This window comes from Xiphophorus hellerii, chromosome 20 (genome assembly GCF_003331165.1).
Source record: "Xiphophorus hellerii strain 12219 chromosome 20, Xiphophorus_hellerii-4.1, whole genome shotgun sequence".
Taxonomy (NCBI): Eukaryota; Metazoa; Chordata; class Actinopteri; order Cyprinodontiformes; family Poeciliidae; genus Xiphophorus; species Xiphophorus hellerii.
The window spans coordinates 30,062,166-30,086,854 of NC_045691.1; the positions used below are offsets into that span (position 1 = coordinate 30,062,166).

Sequence of the window (24,689 nt, forward strand, 5' to 3'; positions counted from 1 at the left end):
CAGAGATCAAGTTTTTGGATTGGGTTTAACTTTTGTAACATTTCAACGGTCCAGGTAAAGAAAGAGGTAGCTGCTAAAATTTTATTGTTTATTTATAGTTTAAAAACTACTCGCATCATTATAAAGCATTTCACTAACCTAACTAATGTTCTGGCTCAGCAGAACTGCTTTAAGAGTGCCATATAACTACGAGAACATTATGTTTGTTAATCTTCAGAAAACAGGAAAGCTTTGGAAACCAAGCAACACGGATGTTAGTGCAAAAGTGAGAATGTAATTATGTATTAATGTCATGGTGTAGGTTGTGCGGACCCAAATGCAGCAGGCTGAGGCGTCAAGTAGTTTTTCAGTTGATTTAGTAAAAAAAAATAAGACCAAAAATTACATGGAACCAAGGAATCCAGAGAAGAACAAAAAACATAAATCCAAAAGAAAAGGTCGGCAGGGAACAATGGGATACAATGGGAGGAAGCGGTGTGGAGTGAAAAGAGGAAACGTGTACAGCTACTGGGAGAGTGAATGCTGGAACAAAGGACCTGGGCTGATTGGCTAACTGATTTCTGGTGTGAGGGGAGAGAGAGAGAAAGTGGCACAGGGGACTAGGAAATGAACCTAACAGTAAAGCAAAACTAAACATAATGAAACTAGACTAAGAATAACTAAACACAAAAAATAAACATAATAAACTAGAATCACTAAGAAAGGACTGAACTAAAGAAAAACAGGAACAAGACTGATCAAATCAAAATGAGAAACTAATACAGAATAATAATGAAGCTAGAACCACATATTTAGTTCTTATTTAAAGCAGAGTTTAAGCTCAGTTGTGTGTGTCTGGACAGATAAAGCAGTCAGTGTGCTTGGTAGATAACAGCTGACAGAGCTTTGCTTGTTGTGATTGGGCCCACTCAGAGACTGGCCCACTCTAGCACTCCTAAGTGGTCTGCCCTGTCCAATTGCTCGGCTGCGTTTACACGTTACGTAATTGAGGAGCCTGCATGTGAGACTGGAAGGAGGGAATTTAAAGCAACTTTTCTCTTCTGCTCACTCCTTTCCAGCAAGAGGAGAACCAAGTCTGCAGCAGGGTAAGGCAGCATGTTAGCTTTTACTTTTGGTGCACTTCCTCTCTGTATCAGAGAGCACATCTGCAGCCACTCACACACACGCATGCACACACCCACGGAAAGATAATTTGTTTAAGAACAATATTCAGCATATAAAAGTCATACACAGATATATGAAAGGAAAGAAATCACTGTGTGACGTGTTCATGCGTGCGTGCGTGTGTGTGTGGATGTGGGGTACATCGATTTTCATTGAGCGAAGTTTAAAATTGTAATGTTAGAGTTGTGTGTGAACTTTGCTCCTGTGAACCTTCCATAGCGAATGAGAGCATCTGATTGGCCAGGACCAGAGGGATGAACTGAATAAAGGAACTTGATTGGTTTGAGCAGGCGGGCAGAAGTCCAGGCTCTGCCCCGGTCTCTGTATGCCAGATAAACTGCTAAGTTGGAGTCATGAATGCTGAGCACAAACTGTGTTGAACTGCTGTGTGACAATTTTCTCATTTTTTCCTAATATTGCAGAAACAAATGGAAAAAAACCAACAACTTTAAGCTGCTTATCCAGAAAGGTTGAATCTTAATTATCAGTGTTAGCTCTCTGCTAAGGCATCCACTAATTCATTGTTCAGAACTCGATTAGAGTAGAATAGCAGTGAAAGATGCATCTGGATTTGGATCATTTGGTACATAAGAGTCACACACAAAAACACACACATCAATCAAAGCATATGAGCAGCAACTTTAATCAGTTATGCATCCCAAGCCTGATGAGAGCAGCTGAACGTTTTTAATTAACGATGTTCCTGGTTGTGATTAGACAGCAGGACGTTCCAATGCCATCCAATTTAGGCAGCAGCCAATGATCTTTTAGCGTATCACCATTGATTCTGTGTTTAGTTTTTTGTCTGGTGCGGTACATCATGCAATATTATATAGTCACAGTCATATAGTATCTTAGGGCACTTTCAACACCAGCACATCTCAAAAAATGTGAATATGGCATAAACATGCGATAGTTTTTCTAATTTATCTCAGAAAGTAAAGCTCAGATATTACATAGAATCCTCACACGTTGAGTGATATAATTCAAGTCTTTTTTCTTGTCAGTTGAATCACTATGGGGGTACAATAAGTAAAACAGCAGACTCAGCACACAGCCCTGAGGTGCACCTGTGCTCTAATCAAACAAAAATACACAGAAAGACATTAACAATCTAAGTGGTTTTAGCGATAGAAACAAATCCTTAACAGATAAACCCCAAACTATCAATTGATGGTCCTATAAGTAAAACACTCATGAATAATAATAATAATAAACATGGCTTAATGTTATCATAAAAGGTAGAAGTCATTGTTAATTGCTGAACATTCTAATGGTTAAAATGCTAGTTTCACCTGATGAAAAATGTTTTTAATGCTTGTTAAGGATAACGCATTCCAAATGTATTACATCGGTATGCAAGTCTTTACAGTTGCTTTTGGGCTGATGAAAAAGTTCCATCAAAGAAACTACATACATTTCTAAATGTGTGTGAATGCTGGCTTATATCCCTGTGTTTACAAGTTGGTCCAAAAAAAAAATTCAATAAAATAAAAATAATCACGTTTTTTGCTGAGAAGGAAAACTGAGAAATTTCCTCCTTTGGAACGCATTGGAACGTCCCCTCCCTTTGTTCTAAAGGGAGGGGACGTTCCAATGCGTCCCCTCCCTTTGCCATAGGGAAAAGGGAGGGGACGGTAAGGGGCATGCCATACCCCTTACCATCAAAACACAAAACTTTGAGGTTAGAGCTAAGAATTAATATTTGCTCTGGTTTTGTCCATGTATACATCCAACAGCCACTTTCTCAAACATTTGACAGATGTACAGTCAGGTGGACTTGCATCACTGCTAAAAGATTGATGAATTGATGAACTTGTCATCCGACTTGTCATCATCCTCAACAAACAGTAAGAGTGAATCAATATTCCAAAGATCCATCGGCCTGCTAATCCACTCTCTCTTCCAGGAGTTGCTGAACCAGACCTTCCCCTGATGTACATTTCTCACTTTGTAAATAAACATCATTGCCTTTTCAGCTCTGTGTTCTCTGACTCTGATTCTGCATGTGGGTTAAGAGAATCCCGAAAAACATTACTCCGGACGGCTCACTTTGTCTTTGCGTGGACACACGTTTGTCCTCTCAGAAATAACATCAAGGTCCCGAGAATGAAGATTGCAGTCATCGGTCAGAGCCTGTTCGGCCAGGAGGTTTACAAGGAGCTGAGGAAGGACGGCCACACCGTTGTTGGGGTTTTCACTATTCCAGACAAGGACGGCAAGGCCGACCCGCTGGGTGAGAGAGCGTTATTCAACACAGCAGATATTTATGAGAAACCGTGATCTGTCTTTAGACATTGTTTTATATAGACACGTTCTTTCTTTCTGAATCTTTACAGTGCAATTAAAATTATTTATCCTCCTTATGAATTTATTCTAAGTTTGCTTTTTGTGTGAGTTAAATTATTTAGACCATCAAAAGCATGAACAATAAACAAAGATATTAAGGGAACAAAGCTATCCTGGGCTTTGTCACCAGTTAAATGATTAAACACAAAAGCTGATTAAAGTCTAAGAATCACACTCATGTCTGATTATTGACAGACCTGTACATCCACGAATTACTGAAATGGAACCAGTCTAACAAAATGAAGTAGGTTCCCAAGAACCGATGAGAAACAAAGTCAGTGACCTCTGTGTCAGTCTGGATAGGGAGATGGGCTATAAGTAGACTGAGTGTTGTTATTTTACAATGCCTTACTCTTCCTTTAAATACTTGCTCTGGCAAAATGTAATTGAATACTTTCCATTTCACTGAGTGCATGATTAAATAAATGGCCATTGAACAGAAAAAATTACAACCAGAAAATAATGGAAACTCCTGAAATGTTACTCTCTCCATATTGTGTAATAGTTGAATCAGAAACACAAACAGAAGGACGGCCAGTGACACCATGCCGACAGCCTCAGCAGTTCTGCCGAACTGATCAAATTAAATTCGCTGAACAATGTCCAGTAGGTGTCAGTAAATCTCTATTTTATGGCATCTGACTCAGTATAAGTAAAACTAAACAAAACATCATGAAGAAACCAATGTTTTGACAGCCAATGTCCGTTCGTCCATTGGTTTCGTTTAAGCATGTGACGTTGTTTCATAATATTCTCGATGTGTATAAAGAATAACGTTGTTTCCCAGGTGTAGATCACATTTCACATAAAGATTTGATTAGCTGGTCTGTCAGTAATGTTAAAAACGTTGTAACGATGGAAAAAGTACATAATTAGGTTCCTGAAAGAAAAGTAATGCCATTAATAACGCCTTCCATTTCAACTCTAGCTATTCATACTTGAGACTGCTGGTGATGGGAATAATATAGATTTGCCTTTTAATGTTGGTGAAATCTAAACATGGCGGTTCTCTGCCTGTTTTCTCTTCTTCTGCTGCAGCCACGGTGGCAGAGAAGGATGGCGTCCCTGTTTTTAAGTTCCCCCGTTGGCGAGTGAAGGGGCAGGCCATCCCAGAGGTGGTGGACCGGTACAAGGCTACAGGAGCAGAACTCAATGTCCTGCCCTTCTGCTCCCAGTTCATCCCCATGGAGGTCATTGACCACCCCAAACATGGCTCTATTATCTACCACCCCTCGCTGCTGCCTCGCCACAGGGGAGCCTCGGCAATCAACTGGTCAGTGACACTCATGTTGGAACTGAAAGGGATTTCTGGTAGCGACCCAACGTCTGGTTGACTGTCCCTCACAGGACCCTCATCCACGGAGACAAGAAGGGAGGCTTCACGGTGTTCTGGGCTGACGATGGACTTGATACTGGACCGATTTTGCTGCAGAGAGAGTGTGACGTTGAACCTAATGACACGGTCAACACAATCTACAAGAGATTTCTCTTCCCAGAGGGCGTCAAAGGCATGGTGAGTGACGGAGGTTAGCCGCAGCGTACATCCAGTCTTTGGGACTCTAGTGAATGTATGATGTCCATGGGCGGTTCTACACAGGGGTCAAGAGTGTCCAGTACCCATTTAGAACTGTATCTAAAGATAATACTAATTCAGTTTCTTATAATGACAACCATAAATGCAACTTATCTCCTGAAGAGAGACACTATTTGATTGATTTTATTTTTATGTGAAATTAATGACATACTTTTACAGTATTAGGCAGTCTGCTACTGCTGGCTGGATTTGTTTTGCTTTGAGGCATTTTGAGTTACCTTTTGTATAAAGGCTGATCACATGGATCTACTTTGCTCAGTTATTGATTTTGATCCAGAAAAATTATAACAGCCACTCTTCTCAGATGATTCCAAAGACTCAGGTTTTTTAAATTGTAGGTGAGTTTTTACCTAATAACATGAAGTTGTTCAGGGACTTTTTGAGCCTCTTATTGAGCATCTTGATTGTTGGGTTGTTACAAATAAATGCCTCGTTTTATGGGAATCCCAATTATTCTAATATTGGCCCATTACAAAATGTAGTAAAGCAAACGACAGTCCTACATAACTATGTTGTTTTATGAGTTCACCTTCTCTTTATCCTCTCCTTATCTTCTGCAAGTCCCCATCATGATCAGACTGGGGCAGAAAAATCCTGAAGGTTATCATATGTTTGCTTCAACAGCTTGAATAACATTTCTGTGATTGCAGGTAGAAGCGGTCAGGCTAATCACCAAAGGGAAGGCCCCAAGGATCACACAACCTCAAGAGGGAGCCACTTATGAGTGCATTCAGAAGAAAGACAATTCGAAGGTAAGCGAAACAAAAACACTCCTTGTGTTACGTAGATAAAAATGATGTTGAGGCAAAACACATGGAGTGAGCCTCATTAGCACTTTAAATGCTTATCCGGGTCTGAAGTCTTTGCAAAAATGTTTACTTCTGACTTCAGAATTCACTTATAATTAAGCCGTAATGAATGAATGAATGAATGAATGAATGAATGAATGAATGAATGAATGAATGAACCTTCTTTATTATAATCATCTCTCATGTAATGAGGAGTGTAATTTATGGATCACCGCTCTGACAGGTGAAACATTTTTCTCTTAGTTTATTTCCCAACACCAGTGGTTTACAACCCCATAGCAACCCACATGCACAGAAGAAGAACGTAGACGTTTCATACTACGTCATGGCAGCAATATTGAATGGAGCGGTCTGTGTATCAATTGAACGTTTATTCAGCAATGGGAATCAACAGTATCATCACATGGTCATAACACAAAGTAAACTGATAAGAAGGACTAACAGCAATGGCATTTTGTGGAGCGTTGACTGCGACTTCTGTAGAGAACTGTTTGGACTGACACTTCACTGACAGACTTCTTTCATACGTTCATAATCATTATTTTCAGTAATTGTTTACGTCCAACTTTACCATGTCTGGCTTTTTTTGGTGCAGAATTATGATGCATGTCACACATCAATGAATAATGAATAATGAATAATCAGACTGCGGTGAAAAAGTCGCATTTGCCTGCTGCGTCAACGTAGCCTATAAGGACAGTCTTTGTTCGTTGGCGAAAACTGTCGTTATAGGAACATTATAAAAAGTGTTCAATGATAACAATCCTCCCCTTAGGTACAGATGATAGCTGCTCTCTGTGTTGGTAGATTGACTGGAACCAGTCGGCTGAGGCCATTCACAACTGGATCAGAGGAAATGACAAAGTGCCTGGGGCCTGGGCAGAGCTTGATGGACAGGTAACAGAAGAGCCTCACAGGCCCTGGGTTTGTTCTCACCCTGGGCACATCAGGACATACTTTATTCCACACAGACTTTAATTCATTTTCCACATCAGGAAACATCTTGTCTTGTCAAGTTAATAGCTGATATGTTCATGCATTCAAAAGTGCAAAGATCTTGACCCACAGATGTTCATTTCTGGAGCAAGTTTCCACTATTTCACTGCAGTACTTAGCCACCTCTCTCTCTCTACAGAAAGTGACTTTCTTTGGCTCCACTCTGGTGGACAACGGCACTGCGACCAATGGCCAGCCTCTGGACATTCCTGGAGCCAGCCAGCCCGGCATCGTCACCAAGTCTGGTCTGGTGCTGTTCGGAAATGACGGCAAGACGGTGAGGGGGATAAAGATACAGTATATATACAATATGCATACACATGCAGAGTAGCAGGTGGATGTGTGTCCTGTGTTATGCCAGAGACAATTAACTACTGTTTATCAGTCTAATGGCAGAGGGAAAGAAACTTTTCTTGTGGCAGGACGTTCTGGTCCAGATGGACCGTAGTCTCTGAGGGCAGGAGGTCCAACAGGTTGTAATTTGAGCTGGAGTCCTGGAGGAGTACAGGTCCTGTAAAGGTTAGAGGTCGCAGCTGATGTATTCTGTAAAGGATCAATGTGGCGAGGGGTCAAGGTCAACCTGCCTCCGACTCACCAAAGGAGGTAGTCAAAGCCCTGCGTCAGCTGACCTGTAGGGGGCGCCAGCTTCACAAGTCAGTGGAGCTTTAGCCAGATTAGCCAGCTGCAGAATTTAAAGTGTAAACAAGACTCAGAACAGGCTTCATACAGAGTTGGCCTGTCATTGTTTTGAACAGCCAGGTAACAGATGTCAAGGTGTTGTTCCTCTGTAAAAGCTCACCACTGTGAGACGTTGCCTCTTCACTTGTCATGTCTGAATGGCCAGAGGGAGGCGCTCTCTGCAGCTTTAAGATGGAAATGTTTGGAGAAAGAGGCAACAGAAGAGAAAATGCTAAAAGACGATTTAATTTCTCTGAATTCAAACAGAAAAACAATACTTGTAATGCAGCACTTGTATCCCACTGACTACACCCGACATTCTGATTCTGCTTGTAGCTTTCCGACTGCAGTATTTTTAAAAGTTTGGCTTTCTGCAGGTAAGCAGCTGGGCAACATGCAGTGCAAATAACTGGTAATTACATCAGGGAGTTTATTTACCAACCACTTCTCATCTGGAGAGACCCCAACTCAGAGTTATCACACAGTCTTCAAAATCTAGGAAAGTATAAAATGGGTTTGGATAAAAGAAAACAAAGGTTTGTAAAAATATTTGTATTTACAGACATTATTCTGTTTTCCACTATCTAAATGTCACTTCCTGCAGACTGTCCTTCCTTCCTGTTGAGTTCTGGTACCAGATGCACACCTGGCTTACAGAACTTCTCCATGGCTGACCTCAGGCCTCTTTGCCAGCAGTCTGACCTTATTTTACCTCTGCTTTTGCAAGAAATGACTAATGCTGGAATAAAGCTGGACCGTTAGCGGTCTCCTGGTTTACAGACATCGATCAGGTGTGAATGTGTTTCCAGTGCAATGACTTACCAGAGTAGAAGGCAATAAAACTGGTTTTTATTCAAACAGGTTTGACAGTGAATAGCAGCTGAGACCAACTTTATTCCTTAACAGATAAAATCTTCGTGTTGTCTCCAGGCCCGGTGTCAACCGTAAAACTCTACGTCCACTAGTTTAATAACATAAGATAGTTTACAAGTCCACATATAAGCTAAGAAAACATTCAACATAAACGTTAGAGTCAGTGTTAAAGTCATCAAGGTAACATTGTGAAAGATTTCAGGGGGTCTAGCGCCAACGTTCCAGAAGCTCCGTTAAGGCTGAGCTAGGCCTGGCTCTGACTGGGAGACTGGGCTTTGACACTATGGACCTTCCTGATGTGTCTCTTCATCAGCAGCTTCTCAGTGAATAACTCATAACAAAAGTCACAGCGGTACGGCCGCTGCTCCTTATGTTTCGCCAATACGTGTTTCCTCAGGGTGGAGCCTCTGTTGAAGGATTTGTCACAGATGTGGCAGCTGAAGGGCTTCTCTCCGGTGTGAGTCCTCAGGTGTTCGGTCATGTGGCCCTTCAGCTTGAAGCCCTTCCCGCAGTAATGGCAGCTGTAGGGCCGCTCCCCGGTGTGGACCCTCATGTGGTTCTGCAGGTTGCTCTGGCAGGGGATGTGCTTGCCACAGATGTGACAGTCGAAGTTGCCCTTGCCGTCTTTGGCTTTGCTCTCGTGCATCTTGAGGTGCCACGTCAGCACGATCTTTTTGGTGAAGATGTAGTTGCAGATGTGGCAGCGGTACAGTGTGGTGGTGGTCTTTTCCTCCGGCAGTTTGGGATCTTCTGGAGAGGTCTGCTGGGAGCCTGTGCTCTCCTCCGCCGCTCTGCAGTCTTCCAACTGCTGAACGGTTTTGATCAGCTCTCTGGTCAAGGCGTCGCCGTCGTCGTCGCTGTCTTCCATGGACGCCTCTTCCTTCATACTGCTGCTCCACAGCTCCTCCCGCTGCTCCTCGTTCTGTTCCTCTTTGACCTCTGAACCCCCCGGCTCCTCCACGCTCAACTCCTGCTGCTTAGGAGCAACTTCTTCTGTGGACGTAGTTACTGGAGGGTTGGCATCTATAATGACAAACACAAATGAGGACCATCATAAAGTGGAACTAAATACTTCTCCCCATCAGTAGCGTTAAATTCTGAAAATTCAGATCAGAAGGCCTAGCTCCTCAATCATAAATGATTATGATGGATAAAGCTGGAAGTGTGATATGGATATCATCCAGCTGAATACCTTCATGCCCCGTTTGAAGCCTCCACATCTTGAGGGAGGACATTTGTTGCCTACAATTCATTCTGCAGTCACAACCTTTGCTTAGCTTTCTTTTCCTCAAGATTCGTTGTACTGCCGTATGAGTCCACAAGGCGTCACTATTGTTCACATGCTGAGACTAAGTGGTCTTAGAACGACATCAAGCAGAAAACCAGCTGAACTTCCTGATCGATCTGGTGGTAAACCAGTCGTTTACATTCCAGATAAGAAGGCACCTTTTTTCCCTTACTGTCTCCAGTTAAATCAGGCCAAACCTCTGTTGTTTTAGATCAGTTAGGCTTACACAAATCAATTTTTGCAACTTTCTTTGAATTCATAACCATCTTTTTAACTGCATGACTTGGGTCAAACCTCTCGGGTTTTCCTTCCACAACGTAGAAATCTCATACAGTTTGGAGTTCTGGCCCATTCCTCACAGAACTGGTGTAACAGAGTCCGTTTTCTGGGCCGCCTCACTCATCACACCTTTTCAGCTCCATCCACAACCTCTCTATACTTGCGCATAATACGCATTTATCGTATCGTTGATCATTTATCGTGGTACATTTCTTGTGACAAGAATATTTATTTATCGTCGTCACAAGAAATTCTAGTTAACGATACTTAAAACCCAATAAAACTGTCTGGGTTGTTGAAATTATTTTTACTGTACTAGACTTACTAGACTCTCAGTGAACTGTCTCTGTTCAAAAATCATTTAAAATATTGATTAAATGCAGTTAGTGTCTGCAGTTTAGTGGTATAAAAGACACTAGTTTATGTGACTGGTGTCCTAAAGAAGAGTATTACAAATGGGTATGTGGCCTCGGAGAGATTTGTGTTTGTGGGGCCATGATTGTTGTCATGAAGTCACAGCTATACAGTTATGTAAAAAAAAAAAGTAACAAATAATTCTTATAACTTTTACTGTTTTCACAATTGTACCATAAAGTATTGTGATAAAACTTTTGAGTCCATATCGCCCACCCCTAGCGTAAAATTGTTTGAAGGAATGAATGAACCTTCAAGTATCTGGGAATTGTTCCCAATGATGAACCAGACTGGAGCAGAGCCATATTTCTCTTCTTGATATCTCGGCTGATTTCTTTGGACTTTCCAATTGGGTCGAACCAGAAAGCAGTGCGTTTTCTGCTGTGGCCTTGAAATACATGCACAGGTTTGTGTCCGTCTATCTCAGATGGCTCAGTTAACCTGTCCAGTACGTCTCTCACTGATAGTACACATGAAAAGCGTTACATAAATTTGACATATTCTGTCATTACTGGGTTTCTTTTTTTATTTGGTGTATGTAAACTTCTGGTTTTGGCTGTACTAGTGTCAATCCAAGTTGATAATGATGCATGAGAATCTTATGCCTAAAAATATTTTCTACAACAAGCCTCGGTGCACAATAGCAACGTAAAGCTGAATGAAAACATTGTTACAAGTCTGACTTTAAAAGGGCTGAATATTCACCACTAACTGCTGAACACTGTACTAATGTGTGAGACCTTATTGCTGAAATGTAGTTTTTCTTCTACAGTTTTTAATGGAAACTGAAAGAAATGAATGACTAGCATCTGAGCTTTAAAACGCTGCAGCTCTCTGACTTTTTAACCGACATACAGTACAGACCAGAAGTTTGGACACACCTTTTAATTCAATGAGTTTCCTTTATTTTCATGATTATTGACATTGTAGATTCACACTGAAGGCATCAAAACTATGAATAACACATGTGGAAATATGCACTAAACAAAAAAGTGCAAAACAACTGAAAATACCCCTTATATTCTAGTTTCTTCAAAGTAGCAACCTTTTGCTGTGATTACTTCTTTGCACACACTCTGCATTTTCTTGATGAGCTTCTAGAGGTAGTCACCTGAAATGGTTTTCACTTCATAGGTCAACCTGCCCTGTCAGGTTAATAAGTGGGATTTATTGCCTTATAAATAGTCATGAAAATAAAGAAAACCCATTGAATTAGAAAGGTGTGTCCAAACTTTTGGTCTGTACTGTACATGATGTTTTAACATTTTAAATAATGTTCAAATAATTGATACTCTGTCGTGATGAACTCGTGTTTTGACACGACACTGATTTAGAAATAAGCCATTTTCTTAAATGCATTTCTGAGAGTTTTCAGTAACTGGAGGCGTTTATAAATCCTCCACTGCGTATGAAACAAAAACATACTGTAAATAATCCGCTTTAAACTGGACCAGTCAGACAGACTGGGTAAACGGGGTGAAACAGCCCTTTAATCCAGCCAAACCTGAAGGGAGACTTCTCCAGAATGATGCCCGGGACCCGCAGCGGTTAGCCCGGACCGGCTAATAGCAGCAGGAAGCTGCTGGAACAGGCCCCGAACCACAGGGTGATGTGAGCCGCGAGGGGTCGGCTCAGTGGACCGCTGGGTGGCGGGGCAGCAACCTGAGAGCCCTACCTGCCCTGTGGAGCCTTATCTCCGGTTTGTAGACCAGGTCCAGCATCCGCTGCAGCCTCTGGTTCTCCAGCTGGGTTCGGTAGACCTCCTCCTGGTACTCCACCACCGTCTTTTCAACGAACCCATAGATGTCCACGGCAGCAGCGGTCAGCCTCTCCGTGAGGAAGGCGTTGAACGAGTGCAGAGTAGCAGCGGCCATGTTCCTCTTTAAAAACGAGCCGAAGGCTAAGGGCTTCCTGAAGCAGCCGCCGCGAAGGATGCTGCTGCCGCACAGTCACACCATCCAGGCTGCCTGTGTTCTCGCTAGCGCCCCCTGCTGCTCGCAGCTCTGACTTTCACCTTTCAAACCGTCTCACTACAGCAGGCCTGTGGTTTACGACCTCTCTACTTTTGGAGCAATTATATTTTGCTCTTTTAAAATAAAATTTCTACAAGTAAACACGATCATTTATTCCTGTTCAGATTTATTTGGGCAAGTGGCTCGGAGCATAGCACTAGAGTTTGGTAGTAGCTAGTTACATTTACCCAATTACTTGAGTGACGTTTTTGAAAAAAATACATTTTATTTTATTTTTTTATCCAGATGTATTTCAGGAACTATCACAGTATATGCAGATGATAATCACTATGATTATATCGTACTGCATATGCTCACTTCATTACTTTTCTCTTCAGCTGCTGGTGAAGAATCTGCAGTTTGAGGATGGCAAGATGATTCCAGCAGCCCAGTACTTCTGCTCCGGGGACAGCACAGCTGTGGAGCTCACCGAAGAAGAGAAAAGCTTCGCTGAGCAGATGAGGGTGGGATGAACTGATGTACTGAACAAGGAATGATAAAGTCTGGTCAAACCAAAGATCTTACTTAGATCTTACTTCTCCTTTGCATTTTTCTGTCAGTCGGTATGGAAGAGTATCCTGACGAATGTCAGCCAGATTGAAGACTCCACAGATTTCTTCAAGTCTGGTGCAGCTTCAATGGATGTGGTGAGGTAAATAAAACTAATCAATCTAAAAACATTTATCTGCTTGACTGACCATTAACTCTTTCATTGTCATTTGCAAAATTGAACGAATGAAGCTTGAGCGTCACAACAGTATGTTAATTGTAAAATACAAAAATCTACTAACATCTTTTTCTTTCGTTAAAGAAGCTTTGATATGGATGTCCTATTGTTATTGGCCAAATCCTACAATAATAATAATAATAAAAAACCCTTCTAGTTAACATTCTAGGAGTCTTTGTTAACATTCAATTTCTTTAAATTAAGCTTTATATATATATATTTTAAACAAGTCTCTCTCTTAACCTCCAGGCTTGTTGAGGAAGTGAAGCTTCGCGCCAGCACCTGCCAGCTGCAGAACGAGGACGTCTACATGAACACCACCTTCCAGGATTTCATCCAGATGTGTGTCAGGAAACTACGAGGGGAGGACGGGGAGGAAGAGCTCGTGGTTGACTATGTACGCAGTCGGTACCCCACCAGGAAACAATGTCTGACAGCATTAGTCATTAACGGTTTGCCTTCCCAGGTGGAAAAGAACATCAACAACATGACGGTAAAGATCCCCCATCAGCTGTTCATCAACGGAGAGTTTGTGGATGCAGATGGCGGAAAGACCTACAAGACCATCAACCCCACTGATGGCACGGTAAGAGATGAACAGCATGACATCTTCCTCTTTAAAGAGAGATTCTAACCGAGCAGAGCCGGTCTGGCTGATTTCTTTCATTGGTTGTGTTACCTGTACTGGCAATTAAATGTTGCCCTTTGGGAAATTCAACTTATATCATCCAAGTATCTTCAAAGACAAGTAGCAGTCAGTCTTTCAACAAATCTGAAGAGGCTTCTGACTGAAGACTACTGCTGAATGAAAGGCACATGGTGAAATGATAAAGTACTTGTACAGCTCTTAATTAAGCCAGAGGACCACAAAGCTCTTTACGCTGCACGCAGTCATCCACACGCTCACACACTGATAGCATTCAGCTACACTGTAGCCACAACTGCCCTTCCTGAGCAACCACGACTTTCATGCCATGCTAACAGCTCAATAATGGGCAGCAGAAATGCCCAATATTGGGGTCGTAGTTCAGGTATTAGTTCAGTTTTTGAGACACTAATCAGCTGCTCCCACTTGTAACAAAAAATAACAATACCTTGTTACCATGGCTACACATCGTAGCAACTGTCTGAAAGTAAAAATGTAAGAGTAAAAATCCCTCCAACTGCACAGCATCTGGACCTGGAAGAGACAACAGTCCAGTCGTCTCAACAAAAAAATATGACCAAAAGTCTAAAAATCAGAACTAACTCAATGGGTCTACTCCCGACGCGCCGCCACCAGGAGAGGAGCAAATCTAGACAAGTGATGTGTCTTACAGGCCATCTGTGAAGTGTCTCTGGCCCAGATCAGTGATGTGGACAAAGCAGTCGCTGCTGCTAAGGAGGCGTTCGAATCGGGGGAGTGGGGCAAGATGAACCCAAGGGACAGAGGAAGACTCATCTACAAGTAAGTAGTGCTGGATGATGCTTGGTATCTAAGGTATGCTACATTTTACATTTAGTATTTAATGTATCTGGCTTGTAGCTTGGTTTCTACTTAATTCTAAACTTCAGTGTAAAGAATAACTCAGAACAATGCCTTATAATGACAAAGTAATATTTATAAGGCATGTTTTTTTTGTGACCGTTGGACGATGTTAGATAAACCAGTTCCGTCCGTCTATCGTGTTAAGCCTGTCTGTTGAAGGAGCGAATAGGTCCAAGATGAAAACACAGATATCCTTCACTCAAAAATCAGAATCAATTCAAAGACCTCAATAAATAACAATACATAGATTTTTTTGCCAATAGAGGCCTTTATTGAACACTAAATGGACAGGAAACAGGATGGAGACAGGTGGAAGACATGCGGTAAAACCAAGAACAGCCACGTTGAGGCTGAAAATGTCCAAAGTTTGTCCAAAAACACGATGTTAACAGTTGAGCTCACTCCCAAACTGAGTGCCATTAAATAAGGATCTGCGTTACCTTCCCAGTCTCCACCATCATTCAGCATCATTCATTTCAAAGTTGTCAAATATGCAACTTTTAGTCATCAACATATGTATTTGAACTCGTTCATCCATAACACTGGTGACATATTGTATGCAGGTGAAGCTGACAGACTTCAGACATTGTCAGACTGCTCTGCTTGCTGACTGATTTGCAGTATCAAACATAATTCCTGGCATTCTAGACTCTGCTTTTTCTCCAACTCCTCCCACAGACTGGCAGGACCTGATGGAGGAACACCAGGATGAGTTAGCTACTATTGAAGCTATGGACTCTGGAGCCGTTTACACTTTGGCCCTCAAGACTCATGTGGGCATGTCCATCCAGACGTTCCGTTATTTTGCTGGCTGGTGTGACAAGATCCAGGTAAGACAGCTGACTTTATAAGAGTCAGCCAAATCCCATCTTCAGATACAAAAATATGCATTTTTGCACATCTGTAACTAAAACCTCTAATTTCCTCTTTTTAAAAATAATGTAACTTTCTTCCAGGGCAGCACCATTCCCATCAACCAGGCCAGACCCAATCGTAATCTGACTTTCACCAAGAAGGAGCCAATTGGGTGAGGATTTTTTTTTTTCAAATATTTTTTCATTTCTTAACACAATGCCTTATTTACCACTTACTTTTACGATCATATAAACACTAAGAATAACTTCAAGATGCTGAACTTATTCAAGTTGCATGAAAGATGTTCAGAGGTTCAAAACCCGCCAGAACTGTTTCTGGCTTGCTGTGGTACCTGGATGTTCACAGCTGTGATGATTATACACTTTATACCATCAACATTTTTAAAAAGATAAGACTTGCTTACATGGAGTCAGCCATCAGTGAAACCGTAACATATCAATTCCCGTCCAGCCATTTGTTTACATCCCTTCGGGTGACCAGAATCTCTGACTTTTTGAAACCAGGTCTCAGAGTGGAACTTCTTGTAGAACTGCTGAGCTCAATTTGTGGCAGTGGCAGCTAATAATGGCTCGTCCAGTGGCACCGGAAGCTGCCACAACTGCTGTTTTGGGAAAGCCAATGCCTGTTTTCTGGGCAATGTGTTTGTTATATTGCCTGTTTGTAGATAACTATTTTCAAAATGGTGATGTTTTTGGTTATTAAACAGTGTAAGACCCGGAATATAGTCACCACCGAAGCAGTGTCACCTATGCCACTTTCTACCAAGTAAATTCAGTCAAAATATTGCAGAAATAAACTAATCTGAGAGACACACAGCAAACATGGCCTTCAATGAGACATCAGTACGTCTGGAGATCTCCAGTCTGTGTGCTGTGTGATGGTTACAGTCGGTCAGCCCAGATAAGCTCCCCTTGCTCTCGTCAGAGTGTGTGCCATTGTGATTCCGTGGAACTATCCGCTGATGATGCTGGCGTGGAAGACCGCAGCCTGCCTGGCAGCAGGAAACACCGTCGTCCTCAAACCAGCTCAGGTAGGATCCACGTTTTACACTCCGGACCCAGAGAGAAGGAAACCCTGAAGGTGTTTCAGACTTTCGCATCCTCTTGATTCCAGGTCACTCCGCTTACAGCAGCTCAAGTTTGCTGAACTGGCAGCAAGAGCGGGACTGCCCAAAGGGGTGGTTAACATTCTGCCTGGTTCAGGTACACTCACGTATCTCAGACTTGTTCCATTCCCGAAGGAAAGACGGAGACGCTTTCTGAAACTTCCGCCTTCCTTTTAGGCGCTCTGGTGGGCCAGCGTTTGTCTGACCATCCTGACGTGCGAAAGCTGGGCTTCACGGGTTCTACAGAAATCGGCAAGCACATCATGAAGAGGTGAGAAGGCCGCCCTCACACAACACTCTGAAATTTAAAACCCAGAAATAAACATAACTGCTCTCATCGTGTGTGTGCGCTTTGCTTCACCCCAAGCTGTGCAGTCAGTAATGTCAAGAAGGTTTCCTTGGAGCTCGGAGGAAAATCCCCTCTCATCATCTTCGGTGACTGTGACATGGACAAGGCTGTGCGCCTGGTCGGTCCCTTCGGAGGACTGTTCATCAGTCGGTGCTTGTGTTTACGTTTGGCAGCACTAACACCCGACTATTGTTTGCGTTACAGGGCATGAGCTCCTGTGTTCTTCAACAAAGGAGAGAACTGCATCGCAGCTGGCCGGCTGTTTGTGGAGGAGACCATCCATGACCAGTTTTTGAAAAAAGTGGTACGTTTCACCCCGGACTGGTTACTATCTATCACAGGCCAGCATGGAGACACACAGCAGACATCCACAGAGACCAGAGTAATTATACTGATTACTCTGGTTGTGCCTCAACAAGCTAACCAATCACAGTCATGTAAACTTGTTTACTAATCATTCACTCCTTTGCTACTGAGCCTTTGCTACATTTGAACAGTCCTGATTTGAGCTTTGAAAGACGATCCTGTTTATCTTTTTTTCAGGTTGAGGAGGTTAAGAAGATGAAGATTGGCGATCCGTTGGACCGCTCCACAGACCACGGCCCTCAGAATCACAAAGCCCACCTGGACAAACTCTTGGAGTTCTGTCAGATGGGAATAAAGGAGGGAGCCACCCTCGTCTACGGAGGAAAGCAGGTCCAGAGACCCGGTGAGGCAGCAGGAGGAGCGGGAATGGCGACTGAGTCCTGTTTGCTCTTCATCCAGCTCTTAAATTTGCGCTTTTGTTTTCCTGCGGTTCCAGGTTTTTTCTTTGAGCCCACGGTGTTCACTGATGTGCAGGACCACATGTACATCGCTAAGGAAGAGTCATTCGGTCCCATCATGATCTGTTTCCCAGTTCAAGACCGGGTAAGCTGAAATCCAAAGCTGCGTTGTGCATGTGAACTGGTCTGGTTTGATGCGCTTCCTCCCAACGTCCTCCAGTAGAGGTGGACGACGTCCTGAGGAGAGCCAATACTACGGAGTACTGGACTGGCTTCAGGAGTTTTCACCCGGGACATCAGCAAAGCTCTGTATGTGAGCGAGAGGCTCAACGCCGGCACTGTCTTCATCAACACCTACAACAAAACGGATGTGGCCGCGCCCTTTGGAGGCTTTAAGCAGTCCGGATTTGGCAAAGACCTGGGTGAGGGATTACGGCGTCACTCAGAACCCAAACTGGGTTCGGATATGATAAAACTTGAGCCGACACGAACTGATATGCAGTGATAAGAGTAGGAATGGTTAAGTGGGTGTGAAAGGGAAGTAGTCGAAATAATGACTGAAGAGTGTGTTTGCTGTCTGCGTCTCTGTCAACAGGTCAAGAGGCCCTGAATGAATACCTGAAGACAAAAGCAGTGACCATCGAGTATTAAGCTCCCTTCCAGCAGAGGGCAGCATCTCCGGAAGACTTCTCAGTGGCTGGATGCAGACATAATGATACTGACTACTCTGGTTGTGCCTCAACAAGCTAACCAAATCATGTAAATGTATCTAATCATTCACTCCTTTGCAACTGAGCCTTTGCGTAAACTACAAGAACTTTGATCCTGATCTGTCTGGAGAAACTCTGCAATCACTGTGAATTCACTCTGGAGATGGAAGAATAAGGATCTTCCAAAAAAAAAAAATCTTCTTTTATTGTGTTGTTGTTGAAATGAGACCAGAACCATTATGAATGTAACATTCCCAACAAACTTTGAACACAAATAAAAGCGGTTAAACAGCCCTCTGTCGAGGCTTTCTTTTTTTCTGGATTACAGTCACTTTCTCACTGTAGTCCACAGTTTATGTACTCTAAATATTTGCCTCCAGAACCAAATACTTCCAATTCCACCGAATGTTAAATACTAAATACCAAATGTGGCATTTGGTGAAGTTTAATCATATTTAACTCATTAAGCTTATAAATGTGGTGCCAGTTCACAAGAAAGGTTGTTTCAAATGTCCAGTTTAATATAGAAATACAGTCAGTTAGACCCAGTTGCACATAGCAACCTCCAGTAGAACCAGAACCCGGTCCAGTGTCAGCCTTCTGCTCTCAGTGAAGATGGCCACATTCCTCTCTGCTGCTTGGTGAATGCACTTGGCTGTGGCATGTTTAATCTAAAAAAGAAGATAAATAAAACTAAAGGACAAATAAATTTGTCAAAACTAAAGACTGTTTACAGTAAAAAGAGAATAAAACTGGAAGAGTAATAGTTAACCAGTAAAAAACTCCCTCCTAATCCCTTATCTGAGCATTGTGACATGGAGGCCTGAAACCAGAACCTTCATGAGGAAACATGATCATGAGAAAAGGATCAATTAAAGCAATAATTATAAGTTGTAAATGTAAACGGTTTCGAAAAAGTGGAACACTTTGATTTTGTGTAATCTTGCTGTCTCTTTGTATTAGTAATATCTTAGGATAATAATTGATGATGGATGATATAATAATAATAGAATAATAATACTATTTCTGGACTTGCCTTTAGATCAAATCATGATGAATTACTATGTTTTTTTAATTATTATTTTTCTTGTACTAGTCAGACTTGCTCCAAGTCTGACTGTGCTTTCTGTGTTTTCAGGAACACAGAAAGCACTAAATTCCAAAAATACATTAATAAATGTATCGTTAAGACCAGAAATTACTCATATCTACCAGGGATATGAATATTTTTGGGTGTAACTGGTTTTATAAAGTTCCAGTTTGTTTTCTCTGCATGCTAAAGTTAGGGGATATCATAGGGGATTTCTAACAGATTCCAGACATGCATCGGAAAGAAAATCCATTACATAAGACAAATAAAAATTTATATTTAATACAGAAATATTGCCAGAAGTGGGCAGAGTGCCCAAAAATTGTACTCAGGTTAAAGTAGTGCTACTAGAAAAGACTCAAGTAAGAATAAAAAAAGTAAGAATAAGAATAAAAAAATAAATAAAACATTTGGTAAAAAATCTGCTAGAGTACTGACTAGCCTGATCAAATGATCAATCAATTAAGATTTAAAAATTACATAGTCAGATATACCAACAACGAAATTTAAGTGGAAAGTTTTGTATTTTAAGGGTGAAAATGACAATAATTTATATAAGTAAGAAAAAATTAACAAAATCAGGCGAAATATGTTGTTTTTCCAAATCACTTTTTTTCCAATAAAAAAACTTCTGAAACTTTTAACAAAAACTGCAGCTGTGTGTCTGTGTGGTGATTTTTTTTTTTTTTTTGGATTTGTTCTTCATTGAATGGGTAGAGAATCCAGAAATTTTACTCAAGTAAGAGCAGCAACACTGAATAATAATAAAATTACTCGAGAAAAAGAACAGAGTGGTAAAAGCACTCCTAAAAGTACTTTTTAAATTTTATTTACTTATTTAAAAAAAAAAAATCACTCAAGATAGTAATATTACTTACTACCCAACTGAATATTTCTTAGGGCCATGTGAAATAAACCTCATTGAATATTTCAGGTTAGCTTCACAAGGTGTGAATGCAGAGTGGGTCGGTGCTTCTAGAGGACACCGACACAGAAACGCACAGAACCGGTCACAGGGACAACAGAGGCGTCTTAGGCCTAGCTACACTCTCGGTGGCTTTCAGTGGAGAGCAGCGCCACAGCGCCCTCTGCCGGACGGCAACTGAATGATTCCAACAATAACAGCAGGGTGCGCTCCGTGATTCGGGGACCCCCCGCTCACTGTCCTGCTGCCGTTTCTTCTTCATTCCATTGGTGCCTCCTGAGAGCGGGGATGGGCAGCATCCTGCAGGAGCGGGTAGCGCAGCGCTGCGTAGGAGAGGCTCTGCATCGGCGACAGGGAGTGGAAGAAGAAAGCTCCGAGAAGCACCAGCAGGCCCAATGTGGCCGGGTGGGTTCCTGACATCATTATTGTTATTGGCGATGCTGAACAGCAGCAGGGAGGCTGAGGAGGGGACTGCTGTCTGTCTGCTGCTGTTCAGCTGTGGCAGAACCTGAAAGATTCTGGATGCTAGAAGGAAAACACGGTTGACGGCCATGTTTCTTTTTTTTTTTTCTTCTGGTGTATGTGTCTATGTGTGATTTTTTAAGGACTAAGATGGGGAGGAGGCAGTCACAAAGGAAGTTTCCACAGCCGCAGTGCCCGATCCAGGGTCAGGAAAACAACCACGAGAAGGTGGGTGCTCAGCACGGTTACTACTGCTAATAATAATAATAACATACAAAGTTGTACAATTTTTAGGAAAAACAAAGACTTCCTGATATGTACACGTAAGTAACAGAAGGGTACATTTCCGCCCAAAATACTCAGAAATTCTGAGAATAAGCTCAGAAATTCTCTAAAATCAAACAAGAAAGGAACAAAGACATTTGCGAGAAAAAAAACTCAGAAATTTTGAGATTGATCTAGAAAACAAATCGGACAGCCGAGCTCGTAAAGGCGGACATTTTCGATTTTTGGAAATGTTCTGAGTTTCAAAAGTAGAAAATTCAAAAGTCTTCAAATTTTCGACTTTTGGAGCTCAGAAAATTACTTGTTTTTTCTTTCTTTCAGTTTTGTTGAAAATTTCTGGGATTAATCTAAACATTTCTGAGATTTTTTGTTGGAAACGTACTCCTTTTGCTCTTTGCTTTCAACAAACTGAAGATAAGCTGACCTCAGAACTCCGATGTTAAAAGATCTGCACTCATAGTACTTCTAGTTGAATGTCCTCTAAACAGAGCAGGTTCACCCTGTGTAGACAATAGACTGGGACCAGTTCAGGGTGAACTCTGACCTCTCCAGGAAGAACTCTGCCTCTTGCATAATTTCTCAGGAAGAGGAAGGCAAATGGATGAAATGATGAAAAATGATGGTAATGATTTGACGACTCAGTGCTGACGTTTGGGTTTTTGTTTAGCTCTAGGGAATCTTGGAAGTCCTTCTTTACGTGCAGAGTCTGTTTGGTTTCCCTTTGAAAGCCTTTCTCTGTGTACTCCAATGTTCTCCCACCGTTAGATGTTGGGCTAACTGGCCACTGTAACTTTTCCATAGGCTTCAGAGGGCTTTAGATCCTGTCAGAAGAAACTTGTTGGTCTAATTGAAAGGTTACTTCAAACCTAAATATGTCAGTGGTCTGGGTAATTTTGGGCTTTTCTGTATATTCACAGAAGCCACAGAGAAGGAAACACAATTCTAACACTTCCTCGACCAAATGCAGCGCTCCGCAGCACAGGTGAGGGGATAGTTGGATTATATTTTGTTATTCTGCCTTTGCCTGTTTAGATGATCAGCCTTCCTGTTTCCAGCAGCGCTCAGGGAACCTCCATGTTTCATCCAGCGGCCCCTGAGGAGGACAGGATGAAGATCAAGGTGTCATCAGCACACGCTGATGAGAACAGGAAGCACACTGCACCCAGGGCTGAGGGCGAGCAAACACACAGCAGCCCTCCTGGACCACGGCCTGCCTCATCCCAGTCCTGACCAGCAGGAGGAGCTCTCCTCCCAGGAGGACAGTGACACAGACTTGTCCGAGTCAGAAAGACTCCCCCTGTCCTCCCGTCCCCTCAGCCCCGCGACTGGAGCTCAGGCCCGAGGTGGTGGAGGATGGAGACGCCCCGTCTCACTGCCGGACGGTCAGAGGACGGGACTTCCCAGACTTCCTCCCTCCACCGTTCAATTCGTGGAGCCTCAGTCAGCTGGCTGTTTTCTACAACACGGAGGGCAGAGGGGCCTTCCGGCCCCGGCCCATGGGCCCCTTGGAGCGGTACTTGGAGAGGTTGCTGCAGCTGGAGTGGCACCAGATCCAGACAGTTCAGGCGGAGCATGGGACGCAGGACGTACCAGGAGGGACGTCCAGTTGCCAGAGGTCCAGCGCTGCGGCCCCGGCCCCGACTCGCCTCAGCTCTCCCAAATGCATCCTGCAGTGCCAGCGCGCCTTCCCCCTCTCCTTCCTGTCCTCACTAGCCGGACACGCTGCCCTGCTGGCCAGCGGTACTAGCGGTCTATGCCGGATCTGCTCCTCCAGCTGTAGCGCATCATGCTGCCGCTCCACCCACTGCCACAGACATCTGTCCAGACTGAGTCCGGATGGCAGCAGAGGGCCCCTGCCGCGCCCCAAAAGGAGCTATAGTGAGAGCCGGGTCCACTCCTCAGACAGGAGGCTCAGAACCCAGCGGTCCGGCAGCCCCTCCAGCTCCAGCAGCTACCTGAGGAGGATGCAGGCTTCAGGAAACATCCGGAATCCCATCCAGGCTGGTCCTGGAAGGGCCCATTCCTCTGCTAGGGGCCGTGATGAGCCAGACTGGATAGCGGGAGTAACTAAGGAAGAGGAGTGGCTCCGAACAGAGGAGAGGTGGAGGGAGGCGCTTGAACAGATCAGAGACGAGCCGGAGCAGTTCAGAGAGCAGAACAGGAAGAGCAGAGCGGGGCGAATCCGCTGGCTGGGTGGAACAGGAAGTCACTGGAGTCAGTGTTCGTTTACCCGGGTCCAGACATCCCCCCGTCCAGAGGCCGAGCAGGTCCAAACAGGTTGAATTTGTTACATGACAGCTCACACACTGCCATCAATCAGGAGACCTGATCATCACCGGATGATCATTCAGATGATCGACATGTCTGTGTTTCAGCTGCAGAAATTATTTAATGACTCATTTTTAGCATCAGCACAAACACAACGTGGATGTTTGTTGAATGTTTACATGATCATCAGTGGAACATGGAGGTGCTAAAGGCCTAGTTGTTCTTTTTTGAAAGATGTTTTTATCCATAAGCTACACTGCCTTACAAAAGTCTTCATACCTCCTGAAGTGTTTTATATTTTGTCACATTGCACACATAAGCAAAATGTGTCTTTGTGACACCAGCACAAAGCAGGGACGATTTCTTTGTTTTTTCAACCAACGCAAAAACCTAAACCCCAATAAATTAATACATAAATATATATATTCACATACATGTGTATGTGTTAATTTTGAATGTTTTGTGTCATCTGCCGTATCCAATCATATTAATTGAAATCGGAATGCATTCAGGTGAGGCTTGTTTGATGAAAAACCTTTTCATTAAGCCCGCATTTCTGTACTGAAATATTTCTATTGGCCTGGTCAATGATAATATTCTAATCATGTTTTCAACAGTTGTAAGCTGAAAATCGTCCTAGCCAACTGAAATAAAGGTCGGAAAACATCTATGTGGAATTAATCTATATAATATGTTTCCCTTTGTGAACAGAGTTACCGAAATAAATGAGCTTGAATAATGTTCCAATTTATTAAATATGCTTCTCGTGAGGTGACCTGCTCCACCGTCACCTCACGGTCACCGCCTCATTACCGCCAGTACATGGCGGTAATGAGCCTCTGACTGCCGAACGCCAGTGTTTAAGATCTCTTCAGAGTCTATGCTGGGCATTACTAGGTCATAGATGTGGCAATGTTTCTGTGGCACCAAAGTACGGAAGCTACACTTATAACACCTTACAATGACTTATATCAAGATAACAATTCAACATATTAAAATATGTTATAATCATATATATTAATATATTTTTTGCCTTGTAAGAGTGATTTGTAACTGAACTATGTTACTACAATACAAGGTGCCCTGCATGAATCTTTTACTATTTAGCTGGTGCAATTTGTAACTTCTGGAGTCCAGTTTCTTT

General features: G+C 42.8%; 3 protein-coding genes across 3 annotated transcripts; 2 read left to right on the top strand and 1 right to left on the bottom strand.

Annotated features, from left to right (window-relative positions):
- The first annotated feature begins 973 nt into the window (after positions 1-973).
- On the top strand, positions 974-18,809 carry aldh1l1 (aldehyde dehydrogenase 1 family, member L1). The gene is given in 25 exon segments (XM_032548623.1): positions 974-1,085; positions 3,252-3,400; positions 4,552-4,786; positions 4,861-5,026; positions 5,758-5,859; positions 6,724-6,813; positions 7,052-7,189; positions 12,795-12,920; positions 13,017-13,108; positions 13,433-13,580; positions 13,650-13,769; positions 14,503-14,637; positions 15,398-15,541; positions 15,668-15,738; positions 16,512-16,617; positions 16,701-16,718; positions 16,720-16,789; positions 16,870-16,963; positions 17,060-17,163; positions 17,254-17,345; positions 17,585-17,750; positions 17,844-17,950; positions 18,031-18,069; positions 18,071-18,227; positions 18,401-18,809. Coding segments are annotated over 24 exon segments (2,703 nt in total). The 5' UTR covers positions 974-1,085; positions 3,252-3,273; the 3' UTR covers positions 18,457-18,809.
- Positions 8,418-12,740, bottom strand: LOC116709907 (zinc finger protein 26-like). Its single transcript, XM_032548622.1, has 2 exons — positions 12,120-12,740; positions 8,418-9,486 (listed from the first exon to the last, which is right to left on the bottom strand). Exons 1-2 carry the CDS (start codon positions 12,316-12,318, stop codon positions 8,708-8,710), a joined length of 978 nt encoding a protein of 325 aa, XP_032404513.1. The 5' UTR covers positions 12,319-12,740; the 3' UTR covers positions 8,418-8,707.
- A 1,812-nt stretch (positions 18,810-20,621) lies between the features above and the next one.
- On the top strand, positions 20,622-24,286 carry LOC116709906 (protein FAM217B-like). The gene is given in 8 exon segments (XM_032548621.1): positions 20,622-20,860; positions 20,862-20,935; positions 21,136-21,220; positions 22,195-22,259; positions 22,333-22,435; positions 22,437-22,592; positions 22,594-23,343; positions 23,345-24,286. Coding segments are annotated over 8 exon segments (1,503 nt in total). The 5' UTR covers positions 20,622-20,818; the 3' UTR covers positions 23,573-24,286.
- Positions 24,287-24,689: the final 403 nt, after the last annotated feature.